This window comes from Bos grunniens, chromosome 22 (assembly GCF_055505025.1).
Source record: "Bos grunniens cultivar Pamir isolate PY7600 chromosome 22, Bosgru_T2T1.0, whole genome shotgun sequence".
Lineage (NCBI taxonomy): Eukaryota > Metazoa > Chordata > Mammalia > Artiodactyla > Bovidae > Bos > Bos grunniens.
In genome coordinates, this window is record NC_141186.1 from 7,694,927 (window position 1) to 7,718,553 (window position 23,627).

The 23,627-nt window shown below is 44.6% G+C and overlaps 1 protein-coding gene across 2 annotated transcripts in view; it reads right to left on the bottom strand.

Moving 5' to 3' along the window:
* GLB1 (galactosidase beta 1) overlaps window positions 1-23,627 on the bottom strand; it is a 103,558-nt gene that overhangs the window by 52,024 nt on the left and 27,907 nt on the right. For both annotated transcript variants that reach the window (XM_086365684.1, XM_086365685.1), the window contains exons 3-10: window positions 22,588-22,738; window positions 21,985-22,045; window positions 20,700-20,794; window positions 12,880-13,060; window positions 7,863-7,921; window positions 6,026-6,147; window positions 5,856-5,896; window positions 3,604-3,716 (exon numbers count right to left, since the gene is read on the bottom strand). In XM_086365684.1, coding sequence (XP_086221810.1) covers window positions 3,604-3,716; window positions 5,856-5,896; window positions 6,026-6,147; window positions 7,863-7,921; window positions 12,880-13,060; window positions 20,700-20,794; window positions 21,985-22,045; window positions 22,588-22,738 — 823 coding nt within the window. The remainder of the gene's footprint in view (window positions 1-3,603; window positions 3,717-5,855; window positions 5,897-6,025; window positions 6,148-7,862; window positions 7,922-12,879; window positions 13,061-20,699; window positions 20,795-21,984; window positions 22,046-22,587; window positions 22,739-23,627) is intronic.

The following is a 23,627-nucleotide window of genomic DNA, read 5'->3' on the forward strand; positions in this document are numbered from 1 at the left end:
CCAACTAAGGTCCGTCTAGTCAAGGCTATGGTTTTTCCTGTGGTCATGTATGGATGTGAGAGTTGGACTGTGAAGAAGGCTGAGCACCGAAGAATTGATGCTTTTGAACTGTGGTGTTGGAGAAGACTCTTGAGAGTCCCTTGGACTGCGAGGAGATACAACCAGTCCATTCTGAAGGAGATCAGCTCTGGGATTTCTTTGAAGGGAATGATGCTGAAGCTGCAACTCCAGTACTTTGGTCACCTCATGCGAAGAGCTGACTCATTGGAAAAGACTCTGATGCTGGGAGGGATTGGGGGCAGGAGGAGAAGGGGATGACAGAGGATGAGATAGCTGGATGGCATCACTGACTTGATGGACGTGAGTCAGGAGTCCAGGAGTTGGTGATGGACAGGGAGGCCTGGCGTGCTGTGATTCATGGGGTTGCAAAGAGTCGGACATGACTGAGTGACTGAACTGAACTGAACTGATATATATATAATAGATAAATAGCACCGGGAACTATGTTCAGTATCCTGTAATAAACCATAATGGAAAAGAATATGTGTATGTATGTATAACTGTACACTTTGTTGTACACGGGAAACTAACATAATATTGTAAATCAACTATACTTCAATTTAAAAAAAAAGAAAGAGAGAAATGGATCCTTTAGCCCCACGCAAGTCTTTAGAGTCTGCTGCTTGGCCAACAGCTTTCACTGCAGCCTCAGGAGAATTCATGAGCTAGAACATACAGCTAAGCCACCCTATATCCTTCACTGTCAGAAACTGTGAGATCATATATATATTTGACCATGCCACGAAGCTTGTGGGATTCACCAACTAGGGACTGAACCTGGGCCATGACACTGGAAGCCCAGAATCCTAACCAGCAGGTAACCAGGGAACTCCTAACATCTGTTGTTTTAAGCCACTAAGTTTGTGGGTAATTTGTTGCATAGCGATAAACTGGGGAGAAAACAAATCTCTTTTGAAGATTCACATCCACAACTAGCCCACTACTAAAATACACGCCATCCAGAGCATGTAAGTCAGGAGGGATGTAATTGAAGTTAACGTGAGATAAAGTTCTGGTTATAGGAAGGAAGTAAAGATATAGATTAATTTTAAATTATTATAAATTCAAACTGAATGTTAAAGTTTTTTGAAAGCCAGATATAAAGGAGTGCATATTGTATGAACCCATCTATATAAAGTCAAAAAACAAGCACAGCTAACTTGTGGTGATCAAGGTCAGGGGAAAGTCAGTAATTAGAAGGAACATGAGGGAAGCTTCTGAGGGGCTGTGTGTTGGTTCCAGGAGTCTGTGTTTTATAAATTCACTGAGCTCTACATTAAAGAGCTGTGCTTTTCTGGGGAGGGTGGGGTGCGCATACTTCACACTTCATCAGGTAACCCCTAAAGAAACGAAAATACAGACGATAACATCCAAATTAGGGTGTGGAGGGGGTGGTGATATAAGAAAACAAAAATAAACAGTTCAAAAGAAAGTAAGAAAGGAAGACGAAACAGAAACGGTAGGCAAGTACATAATTACAAGATGGCTGAAATGAATCGAAGTGTATCAAGAATTATAATGAATGATGATGAGCAGGTGCACCAGTTAAAAGACAAAATGTCCAAACGAGATTTTTTAAAAAATCCAGCTATATCCTGTTTACAAAGGATGTATGTTTTTATTTTATTGTTATTGAAGTAAAGTTGATTTACAGTGTTGTGTTAACTTCTGCTGCACAACCAAGTCAGTTATACACTCATACATTATTTTTCATTATGGTTTGTTACAAAGATATTAAATCTCGTTCCCTGTGCTCTACAGTAAGAAAGGAAGACCTTGCTGTTTATCCACGCTATGTACAACAGTTTCTCTCTGCTAACCCCACGCTCCCAATCCGTCCCTCTCTCCCTTGGCAGCCGCAAGTCTGTTCTCTATGTCTGTGAGTTTGTTTCTGTTTTGGGACAGAGGTTTTGGGGATGATTTTTAAGAAAGGATATAGAAGGATATTTTTCACAGGTACAAAGATACACCAGGTAAAAGATACACCAGATAAAAGAATGCAGGTAAGTATATTAGTATCAGACATAACAGATTCTAAGGCAAAAATCATTATCAGAGATAGTTTCCATATGATACAAAAAGATTTAATTCTCAATTTGCATTCTAATAATATGGCCTCAAAAACTGACAGAACTACAAGGAGAAATATATAAACACAACTCTCTCAATAACTAATAGAATAAATTAACAAAAATTAGGAAGGACATAAAAGATATCAATAGCACCATTAATAAGCTTAATCAAATGAACATGTATACAGATTATAGCCAACAGTTATAAAACATGCGGTCTTTTCAAGAATATATGGAGTATTTGTTCATATTGGTATAAGCCAGGCTGTATGAGGAGGTTCAATAAATTTCAAGGGATTGGTATTATACTCAAAACATTCTCTAACCAGAATGCAGCTATGTGAGAAACCATCAGACTAGAAAAATACTTGTGTTTAATATTTTAAAACCTCACTTCTGAACATTTGAAGGGCCAAAGAGAAGTCAAAATAAGCATGTTTAAAAGCAAATAATAATAAATATATTATATATCAAGACTTACGAGATGGAGCCATAGCAGTACTTGAAGGAAAGGTACAGACTTGAGTATTTATATTACAAAAGAACAAAGTCTGGTTTAAAAAGCTAAGCTTCAAATAAAGGAAGGAAACAATAAAGATAGGAACAGAGAGCTTTGAAATGGAGAACAAATGTACAAGACAGAACTTGGGAGTCATCACTCTAAATTCTAGAGATTAAACCCACAATAAAAATTACACGAGCAACATTCTAACCACACATCTGAAAATGCAGATGAAATGAACAAACCCTGAGTAGTTAGGTATTGACTCTACTTTTTAATAGGCTTAAAGTATTTCATAATATTAACGTTAACACTTAGGCATAAATTGAGACTATGTTGAAAACAAAAAAAAAGTTTATACCATTTATAGGCAGAAAACCTTTGTTTTTTAACTTCAAAACGCAGGTGACTGAGCAGAAAAACTGTGGGTTTTTTTTTAAAAGCCACACAGAGACAGGAAACCCCACCTGGGTGCGTTAGATGCTTCAAAAGGTCACAACGCTAGCAGGACTAAGTGTTCAGGTGTCAGGCCAGGAGGAAACAGCAATCACTTGCTCCAAAGCAGAAAAATGAAGCTCTGCTGACAGCTCACACTTGCCCTGTGTTCACGATGCCCATAGATTTTCTCTCCCGCACACTTCAGCTATTTATGTGGACACACATTTATACCTTTAGTATAAATAATAGTAATGGCTAACACTTACTGGACAGCGTATGTGCAAGGGCTAGTCCCGAGGCTTTACCTATGTTCTCTCTAATCTTTACAACACAACCGCGTGCTGTGGCCTGACTTGCTGACAGGCTCCCTCTTAACTGGGTGGGGCCAGGACTTGAGGTCAAGTCTAGCTGATGCCTCCGTTCATCCATCCTTTTACACACAAAGGCTGCAGGAAGATGTCTACAGAGCATCCTGAGTCCCAGGCAGGCTTGGTCCAAGACCAGCCCCTGGAGCATGTACAAAGCACTCACCTTCTGAATAATATCCCGCAGAGCAAAATACTTCTCAGTGAGGTCCCCGGCCTCGCTCAGGGGGGCATCATAGTCGTAGCTGGTGGGCTGTGGTTGGTAGGGTATGTTGGCTCCTGGAAGACAAAACCATGCCGCTAGTTACTACAGAAGGCCTTCTCCTGTGAGAAGTTCTCATGGATTTGTGGAGGTGGTGAATAAAGAAGCACATTACAGCCAACTGTTAAGTGACACAGAGGTGGCCCTCCAGATGCAAGGTTTCTTCCTGCAGGTGGCCCTCACTAAGCACCTTGGTGTCTACAAAGGACTTTCCCCATTTACTCTCTCAGCAACCCCAGCAGATATCCCTGCACTGGATCCGCAGGGCATCTGAAGCTCCCAACAAAGCCCCCAGACATCTCACAGCCAGCAGTGGCCAGGCCTATGGCACGACTCACACGTCCGAATGTTAACCTTGCAGCTGTGATCTTGTTTATGACCTCCTCTGTGGCTAAAAAACAGGTCCATGGTAGACACACAGGTTTCTGGGCCCAGGATCAGCAGCAAAGCACTAAGGGGTTATCAGACCAAGTAAACTCAGAGAATTTTATCATGATTTTTCCTACCCCCAAAAAAGACCATGGAGGGACTTCCTGATGGTCCAGTGGTTAAGACTCTGCTTCCACTGCAGGGGGCGAGGGTTCAATCCCTGGTCAGGGAACTAAGATCCCACATGCCAAGTAGTGTGGCCAAAAAAAAAAAAAAAAGACCACATAGGAAATACAGGAATGGTGTATTTGCTTTGGAAAAAAACTGTGGCAGTTCCTCTAACTCTAAAAATAGAGTTAGTTACCATGTGAACCAGCAATTCCAATCCTAGGTGTGCAGTCAGAAGAACTGAAACAGAGACTCAAACAAATACTTACACGTCAATGTGCATAGCAACATTATTCATAATGGCCAAAAGAGGTGAGACAACCCACATGTCCATCACTGATGAATGGAGAAACTGAATGTAGTATATCTGCATAATAGAGTATTATTTCTCTATAAGAAAGAATGAAGTGCTGACACCCACTATAATATGGATGAACCTTGAGAAGATTATGCTGAATGAAAGAAATTAGACACAAAAGACCATATATTGTGTGGTTCTACTTGTACTAAGTGTCCAGAACAGACAAAGAGTGGTGGCCAAGAGCTGGGAGAAGGGCAGTGGGGCACTTCTTGGGTATGAGGTTTCTTTGGGGGGTAATGAAAATGTTTTGGAATTAGATGGTGGTAATGGCTGCACAAGTTTGTGCTAAACTAAACACCACTAGATCATATATTTTAAAAATCATCAGCTTTAGGGTATGTGAATTATGCCTCAACAAAATGTTTTTTAAAAAAGAAAGAGAAAAAAGACCAGAATATATGAACAAGTTATAGCCAGAGACTACGACTTGCCCAGTTAGCTTGATTTTAAACAATAGTTTCTAAATGCACAACCTACAGCCCTTAACGTTTTTTTAAAGAAAAATGATTTTGTAGGAATTCTCTGGCAGTCCAGTGGTTAAGACTCCATGCTTCCAATGCACGGGATATGTGTTTGATCCCTGGTCAAGGAACTAAGATCTCACATGCCATAAAGTGTGACCAAATAAAAGAAAAATGATTTTTTGACCTACTGTATAGCCAGAGACTCGATATCTTATAGTAACATATTAGGGAAAAGAGTCTGAAAAAGAAATATATATATCTGTATCTATATCTATCTATCTATATATCTGAATCACTTTGCTGTATACCTGAAATACACTGTAAAGCAACTATACTTCAATAAAATTAAGAAAATAAAGAAAACCTAGAAAAATTAAAATTTACATAGGGAAAAAAATTCCACTTCTATGATTCTTACACATTTGTAAATTAAATTGAAATGTTGAAGTAAATTGTCGAAAGTAACTTTTGAACATCTAAAACAAGTATAGAAGGGTAATTCAGAAGCAGCCTAATGCTACTCATTCATATAACACTGATTATTTCATGACACCTGCATACTCAATTTTAAAAAATTATTCTCAATAGAAAAGTAAATTCAACATTTCTCTCTTCCTAATAAATAAAAGATGAAAGTGAGTTTTTAATATTATATAGGCAATCTTACATATTAGAAAATTTAGGAGAAGACAAACCAAGACAGAAGAATCACCAATGGCCATGGTATGGACAAAATCAAGCACCAGAAACATTCTACCATTAGATTCTACAAACAAATGTTAAATCGCTCTTACCGTTCCAATAGGCAAAATTGGTGCCACCTATAAACATGTACCTACAAGGAAACAAGAGAACAGATGAGCCCACAGCTCATCATGAGCCCACAGCTTCACCATGAGCCCACAGCTTCATCATGAGCCCACAGCTACAGAGGACTCCCTTCCCTCCAAAAATTAACACTCACATGTTTACATTTGCCCCGAGAGCAAGCATATCATGAAGGGTGAAAGCCACTGCTTTGGAGCTGACTGTGGAATGACGCTGGCCCCAGTGATCTAACCATCCGGTGTAGAATTCAGAATTGACCTAAAAAGAAAGGGATATGGAGCTTAGGACAGACTTAAACCTTCACACGCTGGGCTTCCCAGTAACTACTGCCCTAGGTTATCCACTGAAGAACAGGAAGAGGGGGCAGCTGACATTCACTGCTTTGCTGGGAACTGGGGGACCAATGAGGACATTTCATAATAGCATTGCCTAAGCTCAGGTCTCAGGTGTGGACAAAGCAGGTGTTCCTGAAAAGCTGTACCTGCATCAAAATCTTATTAACCAATCCCCAGTTTGAATACAGGAGGAAAGTTTGTTGGGCAAAAGAGTCAGATGACAAAATATGTTTATGAAATCATTAGCACCAAATTCACCCTTTGTGTGAATCCAGATTTTCAGATCTCAGGTTGACTTATTTTAATTGAAGAATAGTTGATTTACAATGTTGTGCCAATCTCTGCTGTACAGCAAAGTGACATACAGACATTCTTTAGATCTCAGACTGACTTAATGTGTTGTAGAAATATTGTCCAAATATTCTAGCGCTTGGTGTTTCTGTTGGGCATGACCCTGCCACGCCCTTGTCTACAGAAGAAAAGAGAAATCTGGGTGTGTTCTGGGGACTTCTTGTCTCAGGCTGCAGGAAACAGCTCCACTCAGTGTCTGTGAACATGGGTTCTGCATGACTCAGGAAGCAGAGGCCAGGTTCAGAAAAGGCTGCTTTGTACAAAGGTGGGTGCACAGGCAGGGCAGCCTGACCTGCTGCGGGGAAGACACCCCTTACGTGGGGCCAAGTAACAACAACAACTGCGGGGGGAAGGGAAGCGGAGAGAGGGACACATTCATTGATGGGCTGAGCACCCCTGCCAGGACCTCATTGCCGTCTCTGCCTCCCAGCCGTCTACGGAGATGCCACAGAGCCCTGCAACTCCCAGAGCGGTCAGCAACCCTACATCCCCACATCTCCTGGCTGCTTGTCAGAAACTCAGTGCCCCTTCCCCAGACCCAGTAAATCAGTGTCTGCATTTTCACAAGACTCCTATGTGATTTCTAAGTAGATTGAAGGCAGAGCAGCTCTGTCACAAAGAGCTCTCAAGAAACACAGACCTGAGCTCAGATCCTGGCCCTGCCACTCACCAGCTATACAGGCATGGGCAAGTGACATAGTCTGAGTCTCACTGAAAAGAACGAGCTCTCATAACACCACTTATGAGAGCTGCCATGAGGATCAAAGGTGACGAGCTATGCCAGGGTGCAGAGCCTGGGACTTCCCTGGTGGCCCAATGGTTAAGAATCCGCCTTGCAATCCAGGGGATGTGGGTTTGATCCCTGGTAGGAGAACTAGGATCCATTCTGGAGGGGGCAGAATGGGGACCATGGTGAACATCCCGCCTCATTAAGCTCTGCTTTTTTTTTTTTTGCATTAAAAAAAAATCAATTGTATTTCTTTTTCTTTCTTTCTTTAATGATTTGGCTGCACTGGGTCTTCACTGAGGCGAGCAGGCTTCTCTAGTTGCAGCACATGGGCTTAGTCCCCCGTCCAGTGCAGAGCCTTAGTCTTGAGCAGTAGTACTGCTTCAGCTGTTGCCCATGCGTCCAGAAGGTGGTCTCTACAGCCCCATCAGTTCTGACCCCAGACCCAGAAACCAAGAATCCACTCCCACCCTTCACAGCACCTCATCACTCTCCCCCAAGAGCAGAAAAGAAGTCTGTACAACCAAGTGGTCTCCCCATGCCTCACCCCTGACTCTTACCAGGGGTCCTGTGGGTTCAAATTTCCTCTGGAGCATGAAAGCAGCGGTGAGGTTGGTACCTGAACGAGAAAGAGGAGAGAGGTCAGCCGTGGGAGTGACAAGTTCAAGAAAAAAGATTCCTTTGGAGACTTCCCAAAGGAAGTGGGTCCAGTAGTTAAGAATCGGCCTTGCAGGGACTTCCACCTGCCGATGCAGGGGACATGGGTTTGACCCCTCGTTGGGGAACTAAGATCCCACGTGCAGAAGAGCAGCTGAGCCCATGCACACCACAGAGAATCTGTGCTCCACAACGAAAGATCCTGAGGGCTGCAGCTAAGACCTGGTGCAGCCAAGTATATAATAAATTCATTTCTTAAAAAAGAGGACTTTCCCTGGTGGCACACTGGATAAGCATCCACCTGCTAATACAGGGAACATGGGTTCGATCCCAGGTCTGGGCAGATCCCACATGAGGCAGAGCTACTAAGTCCCTGTGCCACACCTACTGAGCCCATGTGCTGCCACTCCTGAAGCCCATGCACCTAGAGCCCACAACAGGAGAAGCCACTCAATGAGAAGCCCGGGTACCACAACGAACAGGGGCCCCCGCTTGCTGCAACCAGAGAAAGCCCATGTGCAGCAACGAAGACCCAGCACAGTTGAAAATAAATTAATAAAATGAAAAAAAAAAAACAAAACAGATTCCTTTGCAGGACTTGAGCCTCAGGTTCCCTGCCCTCCCTCATACCCCCATGGGCCTGCACACCTCCAAGCCAGCCTCAGGTGAGGACTGCTTCAGGTGGGGACTCAGACCATACATTTGATAGACTGTGGAGACCACAGAATGATGTTTCCTTTGTGAACAGTGTCTGGGCCTCTCCTGACTGCATTCCTCTGGGAGATCATGACACAGGCCTTGTGCTTCCTCTGTGGCCCCAGAGCCTAGACACATGGCTGGTGTGCAGCTCTCTTCACTCAGGTATCTGGTTGACTGAGCTGCTCCCTACACAACGACCCTGCTTTGAACATACTTCCTGGTAGCCTCCACAGCACCATATGCATCACAGTGCCCAAATTAGAACCAGACATGGAACAACAGGCTGGTTCCAAATTGGGAAAGGAGTACGTCAAGGCTGTATATTGTCACCCTGCTTATTTAACTTATATGCAGAGTACATCATGAGAAACGCTGGACTGGAAGAAACACAAGCTGGAATCAAGATTGCCAGGAGAAATATCAATAACCTCAGATATGCAGATGACACCACCCTTATGGCAGAAAGTGAAGAACTAAAGAGCCTCTTGATGAAAGTGAAAGAGGAGAGTGAAAAAGCTGGTTTAAAACTCAACATTCAAAAAACTAAGATCACAGCATCTGGTCCTATCACTTCATGGCAAATAGATGGGGAAACAGTGGAAACAGTGGCTGACTTTATTTTTTGGGCTCCAAAATCACTGCACATAGTGACTGCCACCATGAAATGAAAAGATGCTTGATCCTTGGAAGAAAAGTTGACCAACCTAGACAGCATATTAAAAAGCAGAGACGTTACTTTGCTGCCAAAGGTCTGTCTAGTCAAAGTTATGGTTTTTCCAGTAGTCATGGATGGATGTGAGAGTTGGACCATAAAGAAAACTGAGCACCAAAGAATTGATGGTTTCGAACTATGGTGTTGGAGAAGACTCTTGAGCGTCCCTTGGACTGCAAGGAGATCCAACCAGTCCATCCTAAAGGAGATCAGTCCTGAATATTCATTGGAAGGACTGATGCTGAAGCTGAAGCTCCAGTCCTTTGGCCACTGGCCACTCCAGTCCTTTGGAACTGACTCATTGGAAAAGACCCTAATGTTGGGAAAGATTGAAGGCAGGAAGAGAAGGGACGACAGAGGATGAGATGGTTGGATGGCATCACCGACTCAATGGACAGACACTTGAGCAAGGTCCGGGAGATGGTGAGGAACAGGGAGGCCTGGTGTGCTGCAGTCCATGGGGTCGTAAAGAGTGGGACATGACTGAGCAACTGAACAACAACAAATTAACAAATCAAAGGGACACACTGTGCTCTAATTACATCTATCCTGAGTCACAGAGTACACTCTGTATTTTAATTTGTACATCTCAAGCCACTCCAGACCACTTGTGCTCAATTTTTGTCTTTTGAAGTGTTCCATTAGGATGTCTATGTCTCATCTTGCATCCCACATCTTCTGTTCTCCCCACCTCCTCTAAAAAGAGAAAGGGTTTCTCCACAGAGAAGTAATGAGCACGAACAGCGTCTCTCCAGCCAGAGTCGAGGACACCCTGGCCCACCCTGCACTGTCCAGGTCCTGCAGCAGGTGTCCCAGGGTGCAAGCACACCAGCCCAGTCTCCAAATAACCCCTTGCCGTCGGACAAGTCTTGGGCTTCTCTGCGAGGCTAGCTCTCAGGAGAGAAAGCGATGATCAAGAAAGAGTGGAATTTCATTTCCTTTATGGCTGTAAATTTCTCAATATTAACTAAGCATTAGGTGGTTTCTAGATCTTTTTTTAAAAATTTTTATTGGAGTATAGTTGATTTACAGTGTTTTGACAGTTTCAGGTATACAGCAAAGCGAATCAGTTACACATATACATATATCTACTCTCTTATTTTTTTTTTTAGGTTCTTTTCTTGCATATCCCTCCTCCCGCCTTATCCCCTGATAACCCTGTTTGATTTCTGCATTTGTGACTCTATTCCTCTTTTGTAAGTTCATTTATACCCCCCCTTTTTTTTAGATTCCACATATAAGTGATATCATGTGCCATCTGTCTCTCTGAACCTGACTTACTTCACTCAGTATGACAATCTCTGGGTTCATCCACGTTGCTGCATATGGCATTATTTCACTCTTTTATGGCTAATATCCCACTGCACGTGTGCACTACGTCTACTTTATCCATTCCTCTGCTGATGGGCATTTAGGTTGCTCCTGTGTCCTGGCTATTGTAGACAGTGCTGAGCTTCATGCTGGGGGCGCATGCATCTTTTTGAATTCTAGTTTTCTTTTGCTCTAACCTCAGGAGTGGGATTGCTGGATCGTATGGTAGTTTTAGTTTTTAAGGAACCTCTATACTGTTCTCCATAATGGCTGTTACCAACTTACATTCCCACCAACAGTGTAAGAGGATTCCCTTTGCTCCACACCTTCTCAGCATCTACTGCTTGTAAATTTTAGATGATGGCCACTCTGATTGGTGTGAGGTGATACTTCATGGTAGTTTTGACTTACATTTCTGTAATTGTTAATATTAGTGATGTTGAACCTCTTTTCATGTGCTTTTGACCATTTGCATGTCCTCTTTGGAAAGATGTCTATTTAGAACTCTTCTCCATTTCTTAATTGGATTACTTGGTTTTGTTTTTTTTTTTTTTTGGCTTCAGATCTTGAAACCTGCTCTCAAGAGCCTCTCCTGGGATCTGACCCCAGGCACTGCTCCTCTCCCACTCCAGGAAATGAAGCTGCCACCATCCCCCCTGCCCCAGGCACACTGGCCTTGAGTGTCTGTCCTTGAACCCACAGTGGTAGCAACCATGCTGTCACCCCACATACAAATAACATAACTAACTTGTGATAATCCTCAATTTGTTCCTCCCAACAGAAAAGTGCTGTGCTTTTTCATCGCTGTGTTAGGAAATGTGCCAAAACAGGAGGAAACCAGCATGCCACTTCCTGTGCAGCCCTTTGTAGATGACTTACTTCATCACCAATTGATCTGAGCAATGTACCATGTTTCTAGAAACACTCAGTTCACTCGGAGCCAGTTATCTCTTTGTTCGTAGCAGAGAAGAATTTTTAAAAAAATGCAACTTCAGTCTGAACATCCTTCTCTACAGAAGGCAATGCTGGATGTGTGTCTTCTCCCTCAGACAGGACAACAGTGGGGTCTTTATGCTACTTGAAGAGCTGGTCTTCTGGGCGAGTGGGGTAACGTTTTATTTTGAAATCATTCCAAATTTATAGGAAAACTGTGAGAATAATACAAAGAACTTATTTTCCCTTCACCCAGGTTCCCCAATTGTTAACATTTTACCACATTCATTGGTTTTTTCCTCTCTATATAAATATGCACATTTTTTTTTTCTGAGCCATTTGAGAATAAGTTGTAGACAGGATGGTCCTTTACCCCTAAATACTTCAGCATGTATCCCCTAAAGAGCAAGAGCATTCTTTAAATACAACACAATGATACAAAAAAAAAATAGGAAATTCCATGGATAGAATATCATTATCTAAAGGCTTTATTCAAAGATTTCAATTGTCTCAATAATGTCCTTCATAATAACAACAACCAAAACAAACAGAAAAAAAAGTCCAGGACCCTTTTCAGGATCACATTGCACTTAGCCGTGATGCCTTTTATAAAAGCCGCTCTGAACCCACGTGAAGACCTCTTAATGTCGTTGCACCTGAGCACCCCAGCCATGCCTTCATGGGCAGAACCTCAGTGGCTCACGCAGCATGAATGCGTCAGGAAAGACGATTCTTTGCAGCATCTACCAAACCACCTCTGGCCCATCACAGTTCCCAGTGTTATGAGTTATACAGAAAGAAGACGGAAGTGCCAGGCATGTTCTCTGCACTCCAGAGCTGACCTCAGAGTTCACAGTGGCCTCAACCCGGCCCAAGCATCCAGCCACGACTTGGGGGGATGGGGGTGGTGAGGGGGCAGGTGCAGACAAGAACAGCACATCCCAGACACAGCCTGAAAGGTGGTGCTCCTCCAGGTAGGGGAACCCCTGGCAGCAAACCCTAAGAAAACAGGACTCCAGGCTGCAGCCAGCTTCGCCAGGGCTGGAAACAGAGCCTGTGTCCTAAGGGCCAACCCAGCTGACATCAAACCATCTCCGCCATCAAGGGTGCTTTATCAAGTATTCTATTTCACCGTTACAAATAAAGGAAAATTTGGGAAATCCTATTCAATATGCCCATGCCACTTAAACAATAGCTGCTTAGAGCAATTGACTGAGTAGAAGGCCCAGATCCGCCCGCCGAGCTGGGTTTCTGCAGACACCAACCTGGGCTGAAGTCCACGGTGGCGTAGAGCCCCTGGAGCGCCCCACACTGCAGCAACCTCTCATTCACCCCGTCCGTGGTGAACAGAAGCACATCCTCACCCAGGTGGTCGTGGAAACGCTTCTGCAGGAAACGCAAGTAGTCGTAATCACAGGAGAGGTAGCTGCCATATTCATTTTCAACCTGCAAGTTTAAAAAAGAGGAGGGGAAAAAAATCAGAAGACTCCAACGTTCTAAGGCAAACTGTGGTTTGGAGAAACTCCTCGAGCCTCTCTGAGATGACGAGGTTTAGGGGTCCCCTCCCCCTAAATATCTCCTACACTTGATCCTCAAAACTCATTTTCTAAAGAGCAACTCAGCATAAAAACCTAAGCCTGTGAGTCACAAGTAAGACCCAATGCAGCCAAATGAATAAATAAATAAATATTAGAAAAAAATCTTAGAGGTATAGAGTTTAATGAAGGAAACATGACACTAAAAAATACATATAATACAACTTCCCGAACAGAAAATCCAAACCAGTCAAAACCAAACTATACGTGTGGGTGTGCGGATAGTTGGTTGGTAGAAGTGTAAAAAAAATCAAGAAGCTGATGGTCATGAAAGTCAGGACAGTGAGAAAAAGTAGAGCATTATCAGGAAGCTTCTAGGGTTCTGGTGTGCATTTCCCATCTTGGGTGGTCGTGGCTGTTCTCTCTACAATGCTTCCTTCACTGCACATTAATGTGTGTGTTACAGCTCACAATTTTACAAAAATTTAAGAATTGCCCAAACATAAAAATTTCAATTAAAATTCAATAAAAATTTCAGCACACAACACAAAACAAACTTCTGTGATACAAGGAATACGTTGTCTTTGAACATGAGCATAAGAAACTGAGAGCCCCCAAGAAGGGATAGTTAGGGAGTCTGGAATTAGCACGTATACACGGCTATATTTAAAACGGATAACCAAGAAAAATCTGCTGTACAGCATAGGGAACTCTGCTCAATGTTATGTGGCAGCCTGGCTGGCAGGGGAGAATGGGGGAGAATGGATCCATGTATATCTGAGTCCCTTTGCTGTGTACTTGAAACTATCACAACATTGCTAGTAATTGTTAAACTCCAAAATAAAAAGTTAAAAGAAAAAGAAACCGTGAGCCCCCAGAAAACAGGTGTCCAGCCTGAGGGAAGCCGGGAGAGGAGGTTAACGGAGCTTCCCCGGAGGGGTTACCCGAGGCGGCTCTAGACAGAAAGGCACTGGTCAAGGAGGCGAGACAGGTGGAGAGCGCTGCTCAGAGAGCAGGCTGTTTGCAGAATTGCTGGCAGCTCCAGGAAGCCTGTGGACACAGTCGGGGTGTGGGGAGGGGTGGGGAGTGATGCAGAAGAACCCAATACCACCGTCACTGTCTAAAAGCTTAACGCGTGACAGCTTTCTCAGCAAGAATCCCTCTGACTATACCGTCATGGTGTGGGTTCAAACAGCAAAACGGGGACCTCCCGGGGGGTCCAGTGAGTAAGACTCCATGCTTCCAATGCAGGGGACACAGGTTCAAGCCCTAGTCGGAGAAATAGGATTCTATATGCCTCCAGGTACGGCAAATAAAATAACATAAAAATGTTCTGGGACTTCCCTGGTGGTCCAGTGGTTACGAATCTACCTGCCAAAGCAGGAGACATGGGTTCAATCCCTATTCTGGAAATATTCCACACGGCATGAGGCAGCTAAGCCTATGGGCCACCACTCCTGAAGCCTGAGTGCCCTCGAGCCTGCGCTCCGCAAGAAAAGAAGCCACCGCGATGAGAAGCCTGTGCGCCACGGCCAGAGAGAGCCTGTGCATGGCAACAGAGACCCAGCACAGCCAAAAGAATACACTGTCTTTTAAATGCTCTTAAGGAGAAGAAAAACAGGCAGTAGCAGCCAGTACCAAGGGCTTCACAGGGCATGAAGCCATCCTGAAAAAGGAGGTGTTTCCACTCAGAGCAGGACACGCTCCTTGGGAGACTGATCCTGATACCCTGATGACCTGATCCTGATCAGCAGCCTCTTTGAAAATAAATGAAATAAATCTTAAGAAAAGCTCCGTAAATACTGGCAAGGTACATTCCTCCTCATTTTCTTTTTCCTCCTTTTAATTAAGAGCTATTTATAGGGACCTCCCTGGTGGTCCCGTGCTCAAGACTCTGTGCTCCCAATGCAGGGGGCACAGGTTCAATTCCTGGTTGGGGAACTAAGATCCCACAGGCTGCACAACACAGCCAAAAAGAAAAAAACAGGTACTTATATGGCTGTGTCTTCCTTCATCATCTGGCTGCCAAGAAGTTCAGAGCTAACTTAAAGGTCAGCTGTAGCAACAAAGTGGGCTCACAGCCTCTGCACCCCGAGTTCTTTTCTGGCCATGCCCAAGCTGACATCGTTGATCTTCACTTACTTTTTCAAGCCTCGTTTATCCATTAACATCATTATATTACAGTAAAATATAGGAGGGTATTTTAAACAGGATTGTAATTCATGCATACACATAATTTGGTTTGCTTTTTAGAGAAAGAGAGAAAAGCTCCACATTGGCAAGGCAGCTCAGCGCTGCGGTCACAGGCACAGACATCAAAGGCCCAAGAGCCCTTGTGCAAATCTCAGCTCTGCCTCTTCTCATCCATGTGGCTCCACCTGTAAACCATCTGTCTGTCTGTCAGAGGCTGGTGTGCCTTCCCCACTGGGCTGCAAGAGGAGTCCCTGAGCCGATACATGATACCTGGCACCTTGTGAGGGCTCAAAATGCTGGCAACAAAGCGTATATTCAAGTTCTCTATCATTGCCAAGGCGGGGGGAAAGGAGAGGTGGGGCAGGTGAGAGGAGAAACATACAGAAAAGGGCTTGAAAGACACACAGAAGAAGTCGAAGTGAGATTCCGAGGAACACTGATTTTCCTGGAGCAGGAGTCTGCTAACTTCTTCAATTAAGGGCCAGACAGTAAACACCAGGGGCTTCTGGGCCGTAAGTCTCTGTCTCAGCTACTCGAGGACGTTACTGTGGTGCCCGAGCACCCTAGACAGTGCATAAACAGCCGTGTGCCAATGGCACTGATCTACCACAACAGGCAGGGGGCCCCTACCGCAGCGTGCAGATACTTGCTCTAGGATAATCATCTCACCCTGTAAGCTCCGAAGTCCCCTACATACGAACCTTCAAGTTGTGGACTATCAAAGATGTGAATGTGCCCAGAGAAAGGATGAAGAGAAGCAAGAGAAAGATGAAGAAACTGAAGAACTGAAAAGATTCACAATGCAGGGAAATGGCAAGGGCATTTGCTTTATTTGAGGAGCCACTGTTTAGTTTTCAAGGCATGGGACCCAAATGTAGAACAGTTCACAAAGGCTGCAGGAGCTGTTCAGAATGCAATCCAGTGCTAGCATTGTCATCTATGATGAGAACAAAAGGGCTACGACCTAGATATCACTGGATCATTTTCCAAGAGGGAAGACAGAATTGTTTGTCTATGACAAACCTAGACAGTATTGAAAAGCAGAGATATTACTTTGCTGACAATGGTTTGTATAGTCAAAGTTATGATTTTTTCCAGTAGTCATGTACGGATGTGAGAGTTGGACCATAAAGAAGGCCAAGTACCAAAGAACTGATGCTTTCAAACTGTGGTCCTGAAGAAGAGTCTTGAGAGTCCCTTGGACAGCATGAAGATCAAACTAGTCAATCCTAAAGGAAATCAACCCAGAATATTCACTGGAAGCACTGAGGCTGAAACCGAAGCGCCAACACTTTGGCCACCTGATGCAAAGAGCCGACTCACTGGAAAAGATCCTGATGCTGGAAAAGATTGAAGGCGGGAGGAGAAGGAGGCGACAGAGGAGGGGATCACTGGGTGGCATCACCAACACCATGGACATGACTTTGAGCAAATCCCGAGAGATGGTGAAAGACAGGGAACCTGGAGTGCTGTAGTCCATGGGGTCACAGAGAGTCGGACACGACTGAGCAACTGAACGACAACAGACAGAATTGATCCAGCAGGGAGCCAGAACCCGTACCATCAACATCAGGCATGGATGAAATCAAAGCCTGTACTCTGTCCCCTATTGCTGACAATTCTTCAGCTCCGCCATCTCCCACCTCGTCTCCCTTCTCCAGTCAGTTGCTCCTCTTGCCTGTTCGCTTGATGCCAACCCCCGTGTGCCAGTTGTTAGGCACTGTACTGTAAGGTTGAACATGTTTCCTTTATTGTGTTTGTTTTTTAATGTATTATTTGTGTGGAAAGTATTATAAACTTATTATAGTACAGTACCATACAGCCAGTTGTGTTAGTTGGGTACTTGGGCTAACTTCGTTGGACTTAGGAACAAATTAGATTTAGGAACGTGTTCTTGGAATGAAACTCGTTCATACGTAGGGGATTTACTATAAAGCAACAAAGACATTTTCAGTTGTTGACCTTCCAAAACAACAGGTATAAACAGAGGGGATCCCTCATGACGAGTGCCCCACAAATTAGGTTGTAGGGTAGAAGGCCCCCATTCCTGATTACCAAGGGGCAAAAAGATTAGCTGGGATTTGAGCATGGAGAGAGATGTGGGGAGAAGAAAGAGGAGGAAACTCAGTTCCCTGGCAGGACCCGGAGTTAAGTTCATGTCACCTGAGGTTGGAGGGATGGATACAGGAGGAAACACACCCACCGTCCAGCCCTCTAAATCAGTCAACTTTGCTCTTCTGTGCAGAGTTTGTATTTGATGACATTTTGAAAGTCAAAGTGAAAGTGTTAGTCACTTAGTCGTGTCCAACTCTGTGCTACTCCATGGACTGTAGCCCGCCAGGCTCTTCTGTCCATGGAATTCTCCAGGCAAGAATACTGGAGTAGACTGCCACTCCCTTCTCCAGGGATGACATTTTAGTGGCTTTCAATAACCAAAAGATACGGAAAACTTGTGAGCGAAAATTGAAAGTGATTTAGGGGGGACTTCCCTGGGGGTCCAGTGGCTAAGACCCCTTAGTCCCAATGCAAGGGCCCTGGGTGTGATCCCTGGTCAGGGAACTAGATCCCACATGTCCCAACTAAGAGTTAGCATGCTGCGACTGAAGATCCTGCATGCTGCAACTAAGACCCAGTACAACCAAGTAAATATATAAATTTTTTTTTTAAAGGTGACTTAGAAGCAAAGGGCTTTCCAGGTGGCTTAATGGTAAAGAATCTGCCTGTCAATGCTGCAGATGCAAGAGATGTGGGTTTGATCTCTGGGTTGGGAAGATCCCCTGGAGGAGGGAAATGGCTACCCACTCCAGTGTTCTTGCCTGGAGAATCCCATGGACAGAGGTGGGCTGTCCATGGGGTAACCTGGTGGGCTACAGTCCATGGGGTCACAAAGAGTCAGACGTGACTAAGCAACTAAACAACTAAACAACAACAACAACAACGAACTAAAAAACAATGGAAACTGAGGAAAACCTGAGATCAAGAGGAAGGAGGAAGACCCAGCTAGGCAGACACATCCAGCTTCAGCCTTGAAATCGTCATATAGGAAAATGGGCTCCTGTAAGCTTAACTGTGTCCACTGTTTCCCCATCTATTTCCCATGAAGTGATGGGACCAGATGCCATGATCTTCGTTTTCTGAATGTTGAGCTCTAAGCCAACTTTTTCACTCTCCTCTTTCACTTTAATCAAGAGGCTTTTTAGTTCCTCTTCACTTTCTGCCATAAGGGTGGTGTCATCTGCATATCTGAGGTTATTGATATTTCTCCTGGCAATCTTGATTCCAGCTTGTGCTTCTTCCAGTCCAGCGTTTCTCATGATGTACTCTGCACAGAAGTTAAATAAGCAGGGTGACAATATACAGCCTTGACGTACTCCTTTTCCTATTTGGAACCAGTCTGTTGTTCCATGTCCAGTTCTAACTGTTGCTTCCTGACCTGCATACAGGTTTCTCAAGAGGCAGGTTAGGTGGTCTGGTATTCCCATCTGCAGATGGTGATTGCAGCCATGAAATTAAAAGAAGCTTACTCCTTGGAAGGAAAGTTATGACCAACCTAGATAGCATATTCAAAGGAGAGACATTACTTTGCCAAAAAAGGTCCATCCAGTCAAGGCTATGGTTTTTCCAGTGGTCATGTATGGATGTGAGAGTTGGACTGTGAAGAAATCTGAGTGCCGAAGAATTGATGCTTTTCAACTGTGGTGTTGGAGAAGACTCTTGAGAGTCCCTTGGACTGCAAGGAGATCCAACCAGTCCATCCTAAAGGAGATCAGTCCTGGGTATTCATTGGAAGGACTGATGCTGAAGCTGAAACTCCAATACTTTGGCCACCTGATGCGAAGAGTTGACTCATTGGAAAAGACTCTGATGCTGGGAGGGATTGGGGACAGGAGGAGAAGGGGGCGACAGAGGATGAGATGGCTGGATGGCATCACCAACTCGATGGACATGAGTTTGGGTAAACTCCAGAAGTTGGTGATGGACAGGGAAGCCTGGTGTGTTGCAGTCCATGGGGTCGCAAAGAGTTGGACATGACTGAGCGACTGAACTGATCTGAACTGAAGCTTAACTGGTACAGACTCAGGACAGGTTGGGGGCAGTGAATGCTACCAGTAGTACATCCCTCTGGGAATAGCAGCCTGGCCTTTCTCTACCACGCAGTGTCAGAACAGGCACCCTGGTCAGCCCAGCCCTCTTGTTGCAACCTGCATATTTGTTTGTTTTTTGGGTGGGAGGGGGGCTATCCCACACAGCTTGTGGGATCTTAATTCCCTGACCAGGGGGTGAACCCAGGCCACAGCAGTGACAGTGCAGAGTCCTAACCACTGGACCGCCACGGAGCCCCTTACAGCCTGGGTCTTAAGTGCACAGAAGGGGCCAGGCTCCTTCCCCACAGTGACCATCCCTACGAACAGTGAACAGTGCTGGTTCCAAGTGCTGGCCCACATTCCCCTAGGGAGCACTGCATACATCCCATGCTGGTCCGGGACACAGCCAGTTTTACATAACATACTCTCTGCAGTAAGAGAACCCTTGCAAATGACCAACAGACATGGTTTTGTTTGACCTAAGTCATTTTACAAATATCAAAAATCACTGCAGGTCAAGTGAACTGATCTTTCTCTTGGAACACCCTTGCCACATGACAGACTCCTCCTTCTACCAGTCACTGCAAAGGGAAAAACACATGGAAGAAGGAAGGTGAGGGCAGGAAGTGGGAGGAGAAAACACAGCGGCCCCAGCTCACCGCATCCTCTTTCTACACCCACGGGAACCGACGACCGAGGCAATACAGACACCAAAGCGGGTCGGTCCGGGCTGCGTCCCTGCAGCCAGAAGGCGCTGTGGGAGCAGAGAGGGGCCAGGCTGCAATCCTTACTGCCACCTGCCAGCTGCGTGACCTTGGCCAAGCCACTTAACCTCTTTGGTGATGGTGGCTGGGATAACTGAATGGCATCTGTAGGGCGGCCAGCACAGAGTCTCACACAGAGAGCATTCAAAAATGGTAAAGCCCCCTCAAAATGCAATTTAAATCAAAGTACCGTCTGTGGCATTGCCTCTTAGAGATAGACATAGGAAGATAAACAGCAAGGACCTTACTGTAGAGCCCAGGGAACTATATTCAACATCTTGTAATAACCTATATTGGAAAAGAATCTATATCTGTATATAAAACCGAATGATGTTGCAGGACACCTGAAACTTACATAACATAGCAAATCAACTACACTTCAGTTCTAAAAATTAAAAAGAAAAAAAGAAAGAAAGAAAGAGTCACATGTGGCTCCCATCTGCTTCACTCCCGTATACTGTGTGGATAAATGGAAATCTCCCCCTACCAGCCCGGGCTCCATGATTACCTGCACTGTTATAATCGGGCCTCCATTCTTATAGAGGAGGGGTCTCATCTTGGGCAGAAGGACCCCCAGCCACTTGTCCACAGCCGCAAGGTAATCTGGAAAACAGCCAGGTTTAACACCATCACAGACCTTTTTACTACAAAGAGGCACCATGCACCCTGTTATCCTGGGGCTGGCAGCAGAGATCGAACAGACTGATTCAACCACTACTTTCTGAAACGGGGGTGTCACGTGCACCGCAAGTCTGATAAAAGCTGTCCTGCCTGGAGTTGTCCGCTCAGCGGAGCCTTCAGAGGATCAGCCTGATATCGGCCCCTGCCGCTAGGGCCACAAGCCTGCAGCACAGGAGGCATCTGCCCGTGTTTGTTGAATGACTGAATGATGGGTCCTTCTCTGTCACAGCTGAGTTTTTAAAAAATTAAGTTCTAATCAACTATACATTTACACTGTCAAACGGGGATAAGTATGCAGTTCACAAAGCTGCTGTAAGTATTAAATGAGCTAGTACATGGGAAAATACTAATAATATACTAAGAGTGTAAAACGTGTGGGTAATACGCTAAGAAGAAAAGCCACACAGAGCATAATGTACTAGCCTTTTATACAGCAGATTTAATCATTGTTAGCTGCTCTTATGACCAGCTTCATCCCCAAGAGAAATGAAGTCTTCAGAAGACAGAAAAGCAGCTAGGAACTCTACTGAGTCCCCTGCAGTGACCTACATAGAAAAAGAATCTCAAAAATATGCATATGTGATTCACTGCGCTGTACAGCAGAAAATACCACCACACTGTAAGTCAACCATACGCCAGCAAAAATAAATACAGCGAATTGGGGCCTGCAGACCGGTCAGGGTTTATAGCTAGATAAGGGGAAAAACCTATCACTCACAGATCACTCTGTAAAAGTAGATGAAGAGAGATCCAGTGACGCCACCAGAGAAGCTACGTCTGCCCGTCTGGTTAGCTGGGAGTCATCCCCATCAAGTCAGACTGAGAATGGAGGCAGAGAAAGCACTCAAGTCAATCAGTCAACCGCAAACAGGGCCCAGTGCTAACTCAAAGAGTTACCAAGGCATCGACAAGATCTAGTTGAGTTGTCCGAACAATCCTTCTTTCCTACACATTCAGCGTCTGGTGGAGAATGATGGACACCCACACTTTTACTAAACTTTCAGAAGCATTCACCCAGGAGTATCCCAGCCTTTGAAATATTGTATCTGACCCTTTGGATATAAAGTATCTGAACTTTCTTAAATTCTCTTCCAACATCTCTAACAACTCACCTGGATCCGAAGAACGGAGAACAATAGATTTTTTCTCCAATAGCCAAGCAGGTAATCCTCCCTAGGATGGGGAAACAAGCAAACAAATTAAAAAAAGAAACCACTTTAAGGTCTTAGGGGAGATAGAAATTATTAATACTACTAGCAGTGAGAGTAAAGAAAAAATGTGTCATGGAGAACGGGTATTTGAGGTAGGCTTTCTGGTTTGTAACTTTCAGGGCAATTAGAGATTGTAAACATAATAAAAAATAAGATCACTCTGCATGAATGCAGTGTTTTGAGAATCAAAGATTTTTCTATAGATTACTCCACTGAACCTCATATCTACCTTGTGGGGCAGACAGAGGCCACTTTATGAACTGCTCTTAACAGATGAGGAAACTGACTTCTGTCTGTGACCACCAGGAGGAGGACCCATGCCTTCTCACCCCTCCCTGTTCCTCTCTGCCTGGCCACCACCTAAAGTAAAAGACACCTGGGCTTTCTTAGCTACAGGCCCGTGCTATCTGGAATGAGACTTATCCACACCACTTTCATTCCCTTTTCCCCAGAGCCCCGTCTGTCCACGCACCAGGCAGACGAGGCCAGGTTAGCCACACTCACCATGTCCCACTCTGCACAGATGTAGGGTCCAGGCCTCAGGATGACCAGCAGTCCCAGCTCATGTGCCAGCTGAATGAAATGTTCCACATCATGGTCCCCGGAGAAATTGTACCGTCCAGGCTGCAGCTCATGGAAGTTCCAGGCCACGTACCTGCCAAGACGCACACAGCCCCTTCCTGAAAATAGCTCACAATTCCAGGGGTCCCATACATATTTCCGAACCACTCTGCAGAACTATAAACCCACAGGGCATACACAGACATCTTCCTAAGGCAGCCTCTTGAGAAAAAACTCTTGTTTTGAGTTTTCACGGTAGCTACCCAGATAATCAAACTTGTGGGGACACTTTTAAGTGTATGCACCACAAAGGATGCCCATTCCTATTTAATGCTTGATTTAATTAAAAAAAAATATATATATATATCGAGTTCCCTTGTGGCCTAGTGGTTAGGATTCCGGGCTTCCACTGACAGGGCTGGGGTTCAATATCTGGTTGGGGAACTGAGATCCTGCAAGCCGCACGGCGTGGCCAAAAAACAAAAAATACATAATTGCATGGACACAAACTTCTACTGTGTAAAAATTATATATGCCTGTGTAAGGCTTAGGAAAAATGAAAGTATCTGTGTTAAGGTCATAAGCGATATACTTACTTTTTGAAAAATGTTTTTCAATAAAAATGGGAGAGCCTCCAAGCCCTGTGTCCTCCTAACCAAAAATTTTATCAGGAATACCCTGAAGGAGGTAAAGTAACCAAAACTCTGACCGGTTTCCCTGGCTGCCTGCAGCAAGGGACACAAATTTAAATACAAAGCTACCCATTGCCATCACAAAGGTCTCTCTGGTGACCCCTGACTTATGGTTTCAGGGTTTCCTGGTTCCCTGGAGCCATTTTGGTCTCCTAGAACTTAGTTTAGTTTTAAAACTTTAATTTTAGGGCTAAAACTACAGACAGGCCCCAGTGGTCCTACAACCAGAAAAATGAAGGGGATTCTCCCTAACCATCTGTCCCAGGAATCTGCTGCTGGATTTTCTCATAC